Source organism: Thunnus albacares, chromosome 12 (assembly GCF_914725855.1).
Source record: "Thunnus albacares chromosome 12, fThuAlb1.1, whole genome shotgun sequence".
NCBI classification, from domain to species: domain Eukaryota; kingdom Metazoa; phylum Chordata; class Actinopteri; order Scombriformes; family Scombridae; genus Thunnus; species Thunnus albacares.
Genome location: NC_058117.1, coordinates 11,693,804 through 11,709,495, shown reverse-complemented (window position 1 = coordinate 11,709,495; position 15,692 = coordinate 11,693,804). Strand labels below are relative to the sequence as shown.

At 38.1% G+C, this 15,692-nt stretch overlaps 1 protein-coding gene across 1 annotated transcript in view; it reads left to right on the top strand.

The window, feature by feature from the left end:
- clstn2a (calsyntenin 2a) overlaps positions 1-15,692 on the top strand; it is a 168,904-nt gene that overhangs the window by 115,358 nt on the left and 37,854 nt on the right. The window contains exons 3-5 of the mRNA XM_044367344.1: positions 5,863-6,058; positions 11,750-11,861; positions 12,021-12,117. Coding sequence (XP_044223279.1) covers positions 5,863-6,058; positions 11,750-11,861; positions 12,021-12,117 — 405 coding nt within the window. The remainder of the gene's footprint in view (positions 1-5,862; positions 6,059-11,749; positions 11,862-12,020; positions 12,118-15,692) is intronic.

Below are 15,692 nucleotides of genomic sequence, written 5' to 3'. Positions count from 1 at the left end.
TGAGGCTGAGCCTAATTTGTTTCTACTTATGTGGGTCACATTAATGGACAGCATGACATACTCTTTCATTTTTATGCTGATGATACACAATTGTAATCCTCCTTTAACCCAAAGGACTTGAGCAGCCTGTCTATTTTACATAATTCTCTTTTTGACATCAGGGGGTGAATGGCCCAAAACCTCAAGTTGAAAGCGAAGAAAGAAATTTAAATCACAGTTCCTGACCCCTCTGCACTGGGATCCATGTATGATGCTTGTGTCTCAGTGTTTTTTTTATCCTAATTCTTGGGAGCATGATGCTTTTGTCACGTTGTTAAGATGAGCCCTGTCATTTGAAGATAGCATTTCATGCATTTTATACATGATGCTCAGATTACTGTAATTAATGTACTTACAGAGGTTGGTCATCCTTAGAGACTTTACATACTGTACAGTAAGTTTTAATTTACCCTGTAATAGACCTTTGTCAGACATTTTGACAAGTGAAGGTTTTTATCATGCTGGCTCAGTGTTACTGGGATGCTACAGAGCCATTGTTAGTGATATTCGTTTCACCTGTTTACAGTCTTAAAGAGAATGATTGAATCCATTCATGTCCAGTCAAGGTCAAAGCTCACTTCTTTTGTCTTCTTAATCTGTATTTTATAGTTTTATTTGATTTATATATTCTTTTTATAGTTTTATTGTAGTATTTCTTTCTCTTAAGCACTTTTTAATCAGATTTTATGAATGTGCTAAATTGGACATTTCTACACTTGTGTATAACAAAACTACTGTGGCTGATTAAATGTGATTAAACACCATGAACACTACTGACTTTAAGCAGCCCACCCTTATTTTTATTTGTTTGTTTTATGGTTTTGTCTCTTAACAGTTACTGTTGCTACCTGTAGCTAAGTAAGTAAGTTCGTTGATCTGGAAGCTGATTTATGACCATGAAGTTAAATATAACTTTTCACCCAACTATGTAATATATAAAATATATTTAATCAATAATGTCAGAATCAGAATCATATGAAAATCCTGCATAGTGTAATACTGTAAGTATAACATAACCTGTAACATGACCAGCTGATCCAGTGCTGTGCAGGAGAACTGATCTAATCAGTTTGTTAAACTACTGTGGAAGAAAGTGTTTTCTTCCTGCTCTGGCAATCCTTATGTTATCTGAATATACAGTATATACAGAGTATACAGTATATTATCTGTGCAAATCCCTAACTGCATTTGGCCTGTCTTCTCTAATAGAAAAAAATACTCATCAGTGGAGGAAACACTGTAGAAAATTTAGAAGTGCAATTACGGTGCTAGTTAAGAAATTCTCTCTTCATTAGGAGTGATATATTGACGGTAATGTCATGGAGGAATATTGCCGTATTGCAAGTGTCTCTTGTAATTAAAATACTTGTACAAACAACTGTAAGCCTGTTTTGACAAGGATCTGTTTTTGTTCAGCTCGTGTCCTCCACAGTAGCACATATACTGACATGTTGCGTTAGTCTCTAGTTTTGCCTTAATTTAAAGTAAATGTCATAATTTGAACTAGTGCCTTATTATAAAGTTTATAAGTGTTCATTATTCAGTTGTTCATTAGTATTGTCACAGTAAATCAGTTATACTGTTTGGAAGTTTTAATTTTTAATTACATGAAATTTAATTCAATCAAACCAAATTGTGTGGACAGAATGCAAGAGTTCATGTAGCATGTATACATACTGAAAAAGTTTTTTAAACTTGCCTCAGTACAAATATGTGCACAAACTCAAATTACAAAACACAGAAAGTATAATATGATATCTACTAAGAGACATATGAAATTTTTAGAGAAAGCGTTTAAGTCCAATCAGAGCCAGTTGGATTAAGTTACAAGATTAAATCCTTAATTTAAATGTATGAAGTAAAATCGATTGTTCAATCCAACAAATTTGAAAGAAATGAAATGCTCTGTCAACTAATGTTACTTATGGTGGGAATACACAAATTTGCTTCAGCTCCTTGTGACAGCGTGTTAGTTTGTGGAGCATCATTTTGTAATGATTTGATTCCATCTTGGGGCGCCCTGGTGGCTTAATGGTTAAGGCGCATTCAGCATAACCGCAACATCCCGACCGGGGGACCTGCATTGCATGTCATACCCATCTCTCTCTCTCCTCAGTTTCCTGTCTCTACACTGTCTGTCAAATAAAAGCAAAGAGCCTGAAAAAAATAATCTAAAAAAAAGAATTATCCATCTTGTCTGTTTCCATTATATTGGCAATTTAACATCCCGTGAAATACATGCTCTTTGACAGCTTGACATTTTCTGTCAATGCAGTTTATGCTGCTAAAGCTTTCTGTGGAATACCATCTATTTTAGATGATTGTTATTATTGAGCCATTTTTTGCTGACTCTTTGCTCTCAATCTGCCATGGCAACAAGCCAACTCCCCAAAGCAAAAATCTATACTTTTGATATTTACTTTGAAAAGCGGCCTCTTTCTCTCATGACATATAGGCCAAAAGATTAGACTTTATTTCATCCATAGACCGCAACTGAGTGAAATTATAGCGTTCCCTCTGATGGGGCTGGTGAGAAGCAAATTTAAGTGGCGGGAAATAAAGTGTGTGTATGTATGTGTATGCATAAAGTGCATATTTGCTGACATAGTAGGAATCCGTCTGAAATCTCTGTCATTACCATTTACATATACATTGGCCCATTCCTTCTCATCTCTCTCTCCCTCCTCTTCTATTGCTCTCTCTATCATTCCTCCCCTCCATTACTCTTACATTCTCCTGTAAAATGTAATCCAGAAAAATGTATTTGCCGCAACAGATGGAGCGGAAAATGGATTTGCATCCAACCCCAAACTGTTAAGTGGAAGTGCCTTTTCCTGCTTTCCACCACAAAGTCAAGGTTTATGCATGTGGGCTACAGTGGTATGTTATAATCATTGGTATTTTCAAACCAGATTCCTCTCTCTTTGGTCCCATCTAAGACCGTATTTGCTCAGTGTGTGTCCATGAATGTGTATATGTGCAAGCAGGATCACCATCGTGCTTATCGCTTTTCTTCCATACCACCCACTGTGTTTATTATTATTTTTCTGTACATACTATACACATCGCATTCCCCTGCCGTATTGGGGACATTTTCATTTCGATAAGACCTCAAGGGCGTTCAGTATAAGGGCCAGACATTTTGAAAATTGGTTGGGGCTCAAATCTTGGAGCTCACCATGTTTAGCAGCATCAATATTTTGCCAGAAGGAGTTTTGAAAAGTTGAATCAAGTTAAAAGAAGTCAGAGTTCTGACTTCTGAGAGATATCAGCTAGCACAGGGTCAGAGTGCTGCAGCTTTTGTTCCCTCTGCAAGGAGATTTCCCAAATCCCTGAAATGAACACTTGTGCAGGGGATGAACCCCACAGATGATTTCACACTCGCAACCAGATTTACACACAGCAAAACTATGGTGTTTAATTAGTCTCAAAACCCGTGCACATAAAAGACAGGTGCATGCATGTGATACGAGCATACAGAACAGTAGCCACGTGCACACATGCCTTCCCGCAAGCACAGAGGTGTGACGAGTGCAAGCTCAACCGTCCCTACATGCTTGCAACTGCTCAACACTTGCTCGCTCGTCAAGTTGACTTTTGAGACTTTGGAGGCGGGGATGGAATAGACAGTCTGCTCCTTTGATTGGTCACTTTGAGTACTGACCATGTCCTTTAATTGGCTGTTTGGTTTGATCACTGACACAGTCGAAGACAGGTAGTTGCCTGAGAGAACAAAGGGAAACATAAATAATGATATTTAGTGGGGATTCTCTGTTCTTTCACCATTTACACTCATGAAAGAGTGTTAGACATTGTAGCAAAAGCCTCAACGCTGTTTAAACCAACTTTCAGATTTGTGAAACCTTTATTTTGCTTATGAAAACAGACAAAAGGGCAATTTCACTGATATTTCCCCATCCAGACCACATGCCATGGGAACAGTATTAAAGCTGTCAAGGATTTATATATAAACAGGGGATTTGCATCATTTGAGCGATTGTCAGAAAAGTATCTACTGCCGTGCTCCCATTTCTTTTGGTACCTACAAATAGGCACTTTGTACAAAAAGACTACCATCCTTTCCCAGGGCAACCCCCAAGTACCCCCATAGATGCTCTTTAATTTAATGCTGGTTTCAAGCGTACCATCTCCCTGGTTTATGATACAGTTGACGCTATCAACCCGCAATTTCTGAACAATGTAAGGACAATTTGGGAACAAGAACAAGGCGTCTTTTGCAGAGGACCAGTGGGCTTCAATTCTTGACCTAGTACACTCCTCCTCTCCTTGTGCTAGACATGGTCTAATACAATTCAAGGTAGTTTACCGTCTCCATCTCACTAAAGAGAAACTGGCAAGGATTACATTAGCACAAATCCTGCACACCACTTCAGAAGTGTCTCTTGGTTCTCTTCTTTTGTTTGGCCAAAACCCAACATACTGCCAGATGGGCGAAGTGGTACCTTTTTTAGTAACCAAGTTTGTTGCTGCTGTAATGCATCGTGATTTGCCACCATTACTGATCAATATCCGCTCACATCCACTGGGCTGACTGCTGTTTTTTTTGTTTTTTTTTAAAGATATAATAATATTGATATTCATAGTCAGATGATCTGCCTAATGAGGTATCTTAAGCTTGGGCTATAGGGAGGAAAAGTAAGGAAAGACTGGGTGAGTAGGTGAGGATAGGCTGTGAATGGGCTAAAAAAAAATAGAAATAGTAATTAATATTCAACATATATACATATTAAAAGTATAAAAGAACGAATGTAAAAAAGAATTATAGTATTTTTTAGAATTCAAAATCAGAAATTATTTTTCTCTTAACTAGACCCCAGGAGATGTATGCTGTGTTTTTGTGGGCAGCTCATGCTGACAAAGATCACCATGTCCAGAAATGGGACTTTGACTGAGATTTGAAGTGATAGCTGTGCTGTTAAGAAAATGCCAGCAGCGTGTATTGTTAGTTTTTACTTCATTAGCCACAGTTTGAATCATCCTCAACTATCCAAGCCGTTTGGTAGCTAAAGCAGGGTGTGAGAAAATGATGATGGGGAAAAAAAGGAAAAAGAAAAATAATAAGCTTTTACCAGCAGTATCATGAAAGAAAAATGAATAAAGGAAAAAAAATCCAGTTATCAGAAATGTTTGTTCCTTCACACAGTGCAGACATGAAATTAAATGCAGGCTGAGACTTTATCTTTCATTCTAAGTCTGATGGTTGTTGTGTAGACGGCGTCCATATTAAACATCCAGAGTCCTCACTGTCTGCCCATTGATGACAACATATGCTGAGCAACGTTTTCACTCTCTGTTGGGGGACAGACATGTTGAAGCCAATTATGTTTCTGATAATTTCTCTCTTTCTGCTTTTTCTCTTTTAGAACTCATGTTGTTCATTTAGATAAGGGTTGTTCAAGACATCCTACTGATAAACTACTCTCCTCCTCAAAATTGTCTAAAGTATACATGCGTGTTGGCTCTTTTCATTTTCATTTGATGTTTATCTCATCCCCTCTCTCTGACTGTCTTCACACTGTTTTTGTTTGTCTTTTTTCCTTTTAATTTGCTCCTGGCTTACTAAATGACATTGGTGTGCACTGTGGGATGTAAATGCTGCCTTCATTTTTGACACAAAGGGGAAAGAAATAAGTTTTGATGACACATTCTCATTGTTTGTTTTGTCTCCAGGTCTAGTGAAGGAATCCTCGAGCATAGTCCATTTCTAAAGATAAAAATAAACACTATATATTTAATTATTTATTTTGTCAATGTAACTGTGAAAGTATACTACTTCATACCTCTCTTTGTTTGTCTTTGTAGGGGAGATTTGTGCCTTTAAGATCTATGGTCAGGAGGCTCCATTTGAGGCAGTGGTGTTGAATCGCACATCAGGAGAAGGAGTCCTGAGAGCCAGTAGCCCTGTGGACTGTGAGAGCCAGAAGGAGTACACCTTTATTATCCAGGCCTACGACTGTGGAGCCGGACCCAGCGGGGCCGACTGGAAGAAATCTCACAAGTGAGTCAAGTACAAGTGTGTACAGTACAAGTGTATGTGTGTGTTTAGTTCAGTTCTAGTTTATGAGTCAATAAGATAGATCAGTCAGATAATTGTTTTTCTACCCAAACAAGAGCTTCTGGTTTCCATCCTTTGTAAGACTGATCCGTTAATGTCTGTTAAATACAGTGGTTGTCAGTAGTTGTTGTGACAGTAAATATTTGACTTGTTTTTCTATTGCCATTTAAGTAACTGAACTTATAAAAGTAACTTATATATCGTATTGTATAACTGAATGTATGAATCTATTTACTGTAAAGGAATTTTCTTCGTTTAATGTCCCAACTTGTGAGCAGGTCTAGTTATGTCCACATATCTCATGGTATAAAATGCTTTGTGAGCATGTAAACCAACAGTGGTGTTGAACTGGAGCAATGTTTAGTTTTCATACCAGTGTTTTATTTAAACTTGAACAGAACATTGTTGTACAATCAGGATAATTTTGCAACAAAACACATGGGACCTTGCCTGGTAGAATTCCCACTGACAGGAAATTCAAATACCAACTTAACACTTGAAGTTCAAGAAAAAATAACCATCTACAGAGAGGTTTACAAAATAACAGGTATGGCTTATAGCTTATAGCACTGCACGATGTGAGTCAACCGTAGGTGTGAGTCGTGCATGCGCCACAGACCCACAGCAGTCAAGCAACGGTTTCGATACACAATACACCATCACTGCAACAGATTCTTCCTTTGTGAAGTGTATAATGCTCAATTTGGGTTGAGCTAATGTCAAAGTGATCAATTGAACTCTTATAATCTTGTTGTTTTAAGTTTATAATGTTGTTAAGCAACTGAGCCTTGGTCACTGTTTTTCTTTCCTGATGCAGCCAAAGTCGTCAAAATCTTTACACAATTTGTGAGTTCACCAACACTTCAGATAGTGACTATGTGGCCTCATTTGTATCTCTGAGAGTTTCTGGATGCCACCCTAAAAACTCTGTTATGACAGTGATGAGTGTCAGACCCTGTATTATAGCTGTCACATACTTTTAACTTAGCATGACTCACTTGTGTTGCCACTATTGTATTTCTGATTTACAGGGGGCAGTAAAAATAACAGAAGCATGACATAAAAACAAATGTTGTTTTTGAAGTATTAAATCAATGTTACAAAGGCAGCTGCACAAATGAGTCATATTAAGTTCTCAACTCTCATGACAACTTAAGCCAAGCACAGGCAAACTTTATCAACAAAGAAGAAGAACAGTCATAAGTTGCCCCTCACCAACATTAACAGAAATACACCAGGATATGTGCTTAACACTACAAGAAAATACAGCACAGCCTTAAAAATGACCACAGCTGAACTAACATCTATCCAAAGCAGTGCACAGAAAAACTGAATGCTGTAATTACTGTACAAAGAGCACACAATACTGGAGTGTGTTATAATGATTTCCTTTATCCACATGAACAGTTTAATAACAGGAATGAAATTTACAAAAGTGTGATATGGTACTTGTCCCTGGTTTTGTATATTTTCAACTCAAACACAAATGCACTTTCACTTTTACCCGTACTGCAGTGAGGTCATGGCTGTAAAAGTGATTTGTACACCTGTGGCTTCACACTGCAAGAGAGAGCAGGCTGGGGTGGGTCTGTTTTGTATCCCCATTAGATACTTACCCCAGTGTCACTGCAGCTACTTGTCATAGGTTCCACACAAAATAGAGAATAATCATACAAAGCACACTACATGACAGACAGGCATGACAAATAATATCAAGGAGAAATAAAGTTTGTATATTTGTTATAATAACATAATCACCAAATATCATGTTTTTTCTAAGATAGAAGTTGCAGTAGTTGCATTCATTTCATTTACACTATTTTAAAATATTTTAGAAAAGTTTTCTATTTATAGGTAGAAATACCAGCACAGTACTTCGGTTCTTACTATGTTACTTACTATGGCTTCATAATTTACACTCAGTCAGAAACAAGAAAGATAATGATAATGATAATTACAGTAGGTCTTGTTTTTGCTTTTTGTTTTCTCTCCTTTCATTTTTATTTTTCATTTTCCCTGAGATCTCTCAGTACAGGAGCAGTGACAGCTGAGACTTGCAGCTCTGCTCTCAGGATATGTTCCCCTAATGGCCCATCGGTATACTGTGTGTGTGTGTGTGTGTGTGGATGGGGAGGGGGGTAGTGCTATGTGAATGAGATTGACAGACAGGCAGACTGGGATGGACAGCAGCAAATCAAACCCTCTGGTTCTTCAGTCACAAACAAGGAGCTGAAGGAGCTAAAATAAGCTGCCGCTTGGTACTTAAAGGGAGAAGACGAAGAAGAGAGAGAGAAATTTATCAGCTCAGGGATCTGTGATGAATTTCGCCAGTGGAAGATGAATGACACACAGTGTACGTGTGTGCATGTCTGACATTATCACTGCGTGACATTCTAAATAGGCCTCATTAAGCTAATGTCATTAATTAGCCAGATGTGCCTCCTCAGATACACCGCAAGTTGTTGAGAGAGAAGGTCACAGGGAAGGAAAACTTCATGATACATCTGAATTATTGCTTCATTTATGTACTTTAGTGCCCAAATGTTATCAGTGTGCCTTGTTATTATCTTCAGCAGTCCCTTCTGGCAGATGAGATTGTGTGTTGTGTCAGTCTCAGAGGGAGGGAGATGAGGGAGAGAAAAAAGAACAATTTAGACAAAGTAGAGAGAAATCTTGAAAAACAATCTAGCTTTGTAACATCTGCTGTGGATGAGTCTGTGTCAGTAGACAAGCCTGTTAAATAAAAGTTTGATAGACGTTAGATAACAATGGAAACACATTTCACAAAGAAACACTAATAAACAAGACCGTATATGAGGTACATTATTATCAACTCTTCTCAGTTCTGTTCTTAAGGAATAAAGAAGCAACATATTCCTATTTTTCCAGTCTGATTGCTAGTAGCTGCCACAAGCAGCCCAGGGTTTTATTTCAGGCAATCAACTGTGGTTAGCCCTCCTCCTAGCCGGCCAATGACTGAGAAATGTGAGTAGTTTTTCCACCATTTCATAAATAGAATAGATGACATTAGGCTCCATATTACACCTGTGACAAGAAATTTCCTCATCTGTACTGAACCCTCTACCAGTATGCCTCACTTTAAGCAAATTTCTATATCAGACTTGGAGGAGTTAATCTCTCATTTAAATTCTTCCACCTGTCAATTAGACATTATCAACTGCTCATTGTCTACTGGCTCTTTCCTATCCAGTTTTAAAAATGCAGTAGTTTGACCTCCTCTGAAGAAACCTACACTTGTTTTAAACAATTTTATACCAATGTCAAACTTACCTTTTTTATCTAAAACTTAAAGAAAAAGTCTGTTGCCTCTCAATTAATCTCACATATGAATAACTGTAGTATATTTGAGCAATATCAATCAGGATTTTGTGCCCAGCACAAAAACAGCTCTTAGGCCATATTCAGACCAAATCAGGCATTGTGGTGCACCGTCACAGGGTTGTATGGAGGTGTGGGCGTGTTTATTTGTACTCTACAATGTAACTGCTGTGAAACAATCAGAAAATAATGTTACGAGGGTAGCTTTCTCGCTACCGCCGCTCCCTCATAACATTATTTTCTTGTCATTCACTCTCTAGCTCACTCGACCACAGCTGCTCTCTCTCTCTCGTTCGCAGGTGCTCTCTTTTTTTCTGTTGTCTGTTTTAAAATGAGTGGGGAAGCCGATGGCAAAGCCTAACTTTACTTTTAACGTTATCAAACGAAGAGAAATGTCCTCCCCTCCTCCAAGTAATGTCTTTGTACCCTCTAATGGCAGGGTTTTACAGCTCTGATCAGTCTGATCACCGGCTGTGATTGGCCACTGCAGCTTGACATCAGGTTGCGTTTCTCCAAAAGTTGATTCTGGATCAACTTTCTCACCGCAAAATGCTGCGATCAAAACGCCCACAGACTGAATGTACTACCCCCCTTCAAATGATTGGGAGGAATGGCATTTTCACTGCAACGCCTGATTTGGCCTTATTAAGGTTACCAATGACTTACTGGTCGCCTCTGACTCTGGGGTCTGTTCAATTTCAATTCTGCTTGATTTGAGTTCCACATTTGATACGGTCGACCATGACATCCTTTTAAATCACCCAGAAAACTGTGTTGGCATTAAGGATCCTGCTCTTGCCTGGTTTCGCTCCTACCTCTCTGTCAGATCTTTCTCTGTTGTAATGGGAGAATTCTCTTCATCCCCAGACCCCTCTCATATGGTGTTCCCCAAGGGTCAGTTCTTGGTCCAATATTATTTTCTATTTATATGCTTCCTTTGGGTCAGATCATCCATAACTAAAATATAAATTTTCACTGTTATATGGATGACACTCATCTTTATGTTCTGCTTACTGGTAGTGACACAGACAAATTCTTTCATGTTATAGCTTGTCTCTCTGATATCAAATGCTGGATGTCACAAAACTTCCTCCAGCTCAATGAGTCCAAATCTGACGTCCTTTTATTCGGTCCCCCTAACCTGACTGATGACTTGAAAAAGAATCTTGGGAACCCGTCCTCCAACGTTAAGAACTCTGCCCGCAGTTTGGGTGTCAACTTTGACTCTGAGGTTTTTTTTGACATACAAATCACCAAGGTAGTACAATCATGCTTTCTCCAAATTAGGAACATTGCAAAAGTTAAAAATCTTTTATCTCAAACAGAACTTGAAAAAGTCATCTATGCATTCATTTTGTCATGATTGGATTATTGTAATTCCCTGTAATCGGGGCTCAGCCAAAAGACCATCTCCCCTCTCCAGCCTGTTCAAAACTCAGCTGTCTGACTTTTAACAAATTACAAGAGGCAAGACCATATCACTCACATCCTTCATTGGATACTTGTTAGTTGTAGAATTGATTTTAAACTTTTATTACTTTTAAAGCCCTACATGGCCTTGCTCCTACCTTTATCATAGATTTACTCGCGCCCTATGAGCCTAGCCACTGCCAGCGCTCCTCAGGTAGGACCCTCCTTACTGTTCACACAGCTCGCCTCATTACAAAAGGTAACCAGGCATTTCCAGCTGTGGAACTCCCTACCTGAAGAACTTAGGTTAGCAAACTCAGTGCTTTCTTTCAAATCACTTCTCAAAACTTAATTTTACAGGAAGGCTTTTTTTTATAGTGAATTTGTTGTTTGTCAAATTTCTATCCCTCTTTTATCACTTTTATTTCTCTTGTTCAGGTCTTATGCTCTATGTTTTGAATTTTTTTTTTTTGTTTTCATCCTGACTGTGTGCATTATTTTATCTTGCTCTGTAAGGTACTTTGTAAATGTGTTTTAAAAGTGCTATACAAATAATAATTAATATTATTATTATTGTTATTATTATTATATCTATTTTACCATAATCAGGAACTCTATTCCTTTCACTCTCTCCTGCCCTTATCTAACCAATGTTCTTCAACCAGACAGTGAAATAGGTCGTAATTAATTTTGATCATCTCTAATGACTCAAAGACATTTTTCCTTTTCTCCTCTGTCTCTTCCTCCATCCATCTCTTCTTTTCTTGTGTCCTCACTTTTCCTTTTCTCCATAAATCATTTCCACTCCACTTTTTTTGCATCTCTCTGTCCTTTTCCCTGCTGCACTCCCTCCTCTCTCTTCTTTCCATTCCCTCCTTCATCCAGGGCGGTGGTTCACATCCAGGTGGATGACGTCAATGAGTTCTGCCCTGTGTTTCGGGAGCCACTGTACAAGGCATCTGTAACAGAAGGAAAGATCTATGACAGCATTTTGCAGGTATTTATATGTAATATTTCAATGTTTTTATGTATCTATGTATTCTTATCATTGTTTTATTACTGGAATCAACCTTGCAAATAAATGTGCAGGTTAACAAGAGACTTGGCCTGAAGTTGTTGAAGCTCAGGGCTGTAACTGGATATTGAACTGTTACAGGTGGAAGCTTGGGACCAAGACTGTTCTCCACAGTACAGTCAGATCTGCAACTATGAAATAGTCACTGCCGGGACGCCATTTGCCATAGACCGCAATGGTAAGTGTGTATGCATGTGTGTGTGTCTGATTAAATTTGGGCTGAATGAGAGACTGGATAGAGACTGCTGATAGTGATGTAATTAGGACCGATAGCAAGAGAGAGAAACTAAAACAAAAGAAAGAGGCTCAGTTTGCGTGCCTGGAGCCTGAATTCATGGGAATTTATTTAATTACACTGAAGGTCCATTCATTGATATGACACTTGACCATGACAAGTATTTATTTATCATTACACTTAGATGAGTTTTGGTCTGACAGCAATAAAAGCGCTAAATATTTTCTTTGCTTTTACCAAATGTCAGAAAATAAAACAAAACAAAAACAGCTACAGAAGTAAATGGACCTTGTTGTGAGACTGTTTTCAATTACTGTTTATAAGGTCAAAAATGACTTGAATATCAGCTTTTAAGCCAACATGAATGAAAAGTCCCCCACAGTACTAGAAATTTGAACATTTACAGCTACTAAATGGACCTTGTGGTGAGATTGTTTTCTCAGCTGAAACAGCATAGTTGAAAGCATTTTGCCTTTGGACCAGCAATGTACGTATGTTCATCATATTGTAAGTTGTAACAGTCAGTGGTCATTTTCAAGGCTCTTATATTTACAGTATTATCATTTAATCATTTGGGTTTAAACACATTTGAACCTTACTTGAGACACTTAATAGTCTGTACTATAATAGCAGTGCTCTTCGTGCCTGACTTGAACACAAACAGCATAGTTAATGTCTTGATAAAAGTAAAAAGCCATGGCACCAGCTGAATTTGCATTTGTTCTTCCTATGATCTCAGCCAGCCGAACCTCATATGAACATGAACAAGTCTCTGCTAAAGATAGACGTGAGGGAGTGGAGACTCAGACGATGGAATAGAGATTAATCAAGGAGCAGACAGTAAATAGAAAGCAAAATTGTGTGAAAAATCATATTATCTACACCGACTTTACAGCAGTAAGTTCACATTCTCTTGTCTGTAAGTTCAAAGATTATGTGATTGTGTGAAAAGTTAAACTGCTTTAACTTTATCACTGCTTTTAACTTTATCACTGTCTGCTTGTACAGTAGGCACTATATCAATCATATATATATATATATATATATTCATATGGATGTACACCATACAACAGATTAATGTAAATATATCTAATGGTCCCGCCAATATAAATACAGAATGAAGAGAAAAAGCAAGCAGACAACTGTGGCTGATTCCTCTCTGCAATAATGTTGAGATCCATGAAGTAGCTTTTCATTAGTGCGTAGCTCAAAAGTTACTTGAAAAAGACTCAACCTCAGCTTTGACAGCGTCCTTTTTTATTTTTTCTTGTTTTCTTTTGTACATTTGTGGCTTCACACAAGTCTTAGATGACTGTAGGAATGTATTTTATATCTGATTGAGTGCTATTCTGAGCGTAACTGCCTATATAAAATTTCAGCTTTGGGCTTTGTGCTGGCTTCTCCCTTCCACATCCACAATGTGTTGATCTCAGTACAGCGTAATCCAGACTGAAGGAGACTGGAGGGCTTTGTGTGTATGTGTATGCTGAATTCTACAAATAGATCAGACAGAAGCACCCCCTGCTTTCTTCACTTTCCCTCTCTCTCTCTCTCTCTCTCCCTCTTTCTCTCTCTCTCTCTTTCTCAGGGTCATATTCATTATTTTGTCTCACTGCTTTTTGAGTTTATCCTCCTGGTCTTTTTCTCACTGTATTTTACTGTAGTCTGGTTCATTTGATTTGATCTCCTCCTAGACTAGTAATATTGTTTGGGAGAAACTCAAAGACACAACGTACTGTGTAGATCTACTTTTCAGAACGATGGTAATTTTGTGTGCTGGGGGAAGTTTGGTAAAATGTAGAAGTAAATAGGCTGTATATGTGTATATGTGCAGTGTGTATCTCCGCTGCTAGATATAGATTTTAATTGTCCATCTTAAAAGAGAATTAAGAATGAATTAAGAAGAAAGGGATTCAGAAACACTACCTTTGTTCATAGTGGTGATAATAAATTGGCCCGCAACCAGCACTGATGCTTCAGAGTTCAGATGTTTGCACAGTTTCAACAATCAAATTGAGGTTTGGAATTAAATCTTTTTTCTATGGTTTGATTACATATAGTATAGTGTTTAACTTAGTGTTTAACACCCACATCAAAGATAAATTTAATTAGTTTTAAATCAACCATACACAAACTGTCTTACTTTCCTGCAAGCAGAGTTGATTAAATTGGTGAATATAAAAAAGTTTTTTGTTCTCTTGGACAGCTGACATTGATATTATTGCAGCAGTGTGTACTGCTCTACAGATCTGTAATTGAGGGTGCAAAGTGGAAGACTTACTGTCACATATACTCCTTATCTTTACCACAAGAATGGGGGTGTAAAAACTTTGGTTTCCACTGAGTAGCTCATGTATTTGGAAAATAATTTATGAATACATTGTTTGTACTCGTTAATACAATAACGACTACTCTCCGTCCCCGATAGTCTTCATTAACTGCACCTTTGCAAATATCTTTACATAATAGCAATTTGTGATGTGGATAACATGGCTTGCATCCCCAGCACTGAGTACAAAATTTGTATTTGCAGTGACACATGACACAGACTCTTCACTTCTAATAGATTCTAATGGATTGGACAGCCTATGTCAGTTAGCTGATGATTAAGAAAACCCCAAATCCAGGTAGGTGCAGTTGATCCCTCGAGAGACTGCTATCTAATAAACCAAGAGGTGAAATTGTCTTAGGTTCCACCTGTTGTTGAAAAAGAGGCAATTGTTTGATATCTAGTACCTTAACTGTTACTGTTACTGTTTCACACCAGCTGCGGATCAAATAGTCACTGTAGGAGATTTTTGTAGAAGCTATCTGACTCTGGCCTCCTCACCTTTCTCCCTCTGACATTTCAAACTCAGCTCTTTTCTTTTCTGTACTGCTGGGCTCTGGACTGATTTCCTCAGTGAGCCTTCCTCTCCTCTGGTCTCCTCCCCTCTGGTTTCCTCTTATATCCTCTCTTTTCTCTCCTCGTGTGTCCTCTCTTCTCTGACAGCAATCAGAGTGACAGCCTTTCATACAGCCAAGCCTCCAAATGCTAACAACAAAAATAGCTTTAGTTTTCCTCATAAGTCCAGAGACAGATTGTGATGGCAATGACTTATATAATAAAGCTTTGATGAAATAAGAATATGACATTGTTTTGAAGACTGTTGTTTATCTTGAGGAACATCTGTATGGTAGTTTCAGAAAAAAAATATGTGTTTATTCATCAACTGGAAAAGGTATCTGAGGCATCCCATTTATAAAATGACCAGTGATCAATAAAATACACTGAAGTCTTTCTCTCTCTCATGCCCTCTCTCTCCCTCCTCTCTCGTTGTATATATTTGTGTATGTGATTGCTTTTCTGTGCCATCGACTTTTGACAAATATAAGCCGTGTGCCTGGTGGTTACAGTTGAGTAGACCTCCTCACTCCACCTGGGGCCACTCACACCTGGGGAGCAAGATTAGTTTGTTATTGACCTCTCCATGTTCCAACAAGTTCACATTTTAAATCAAAATCTGTAAATCGCCAGC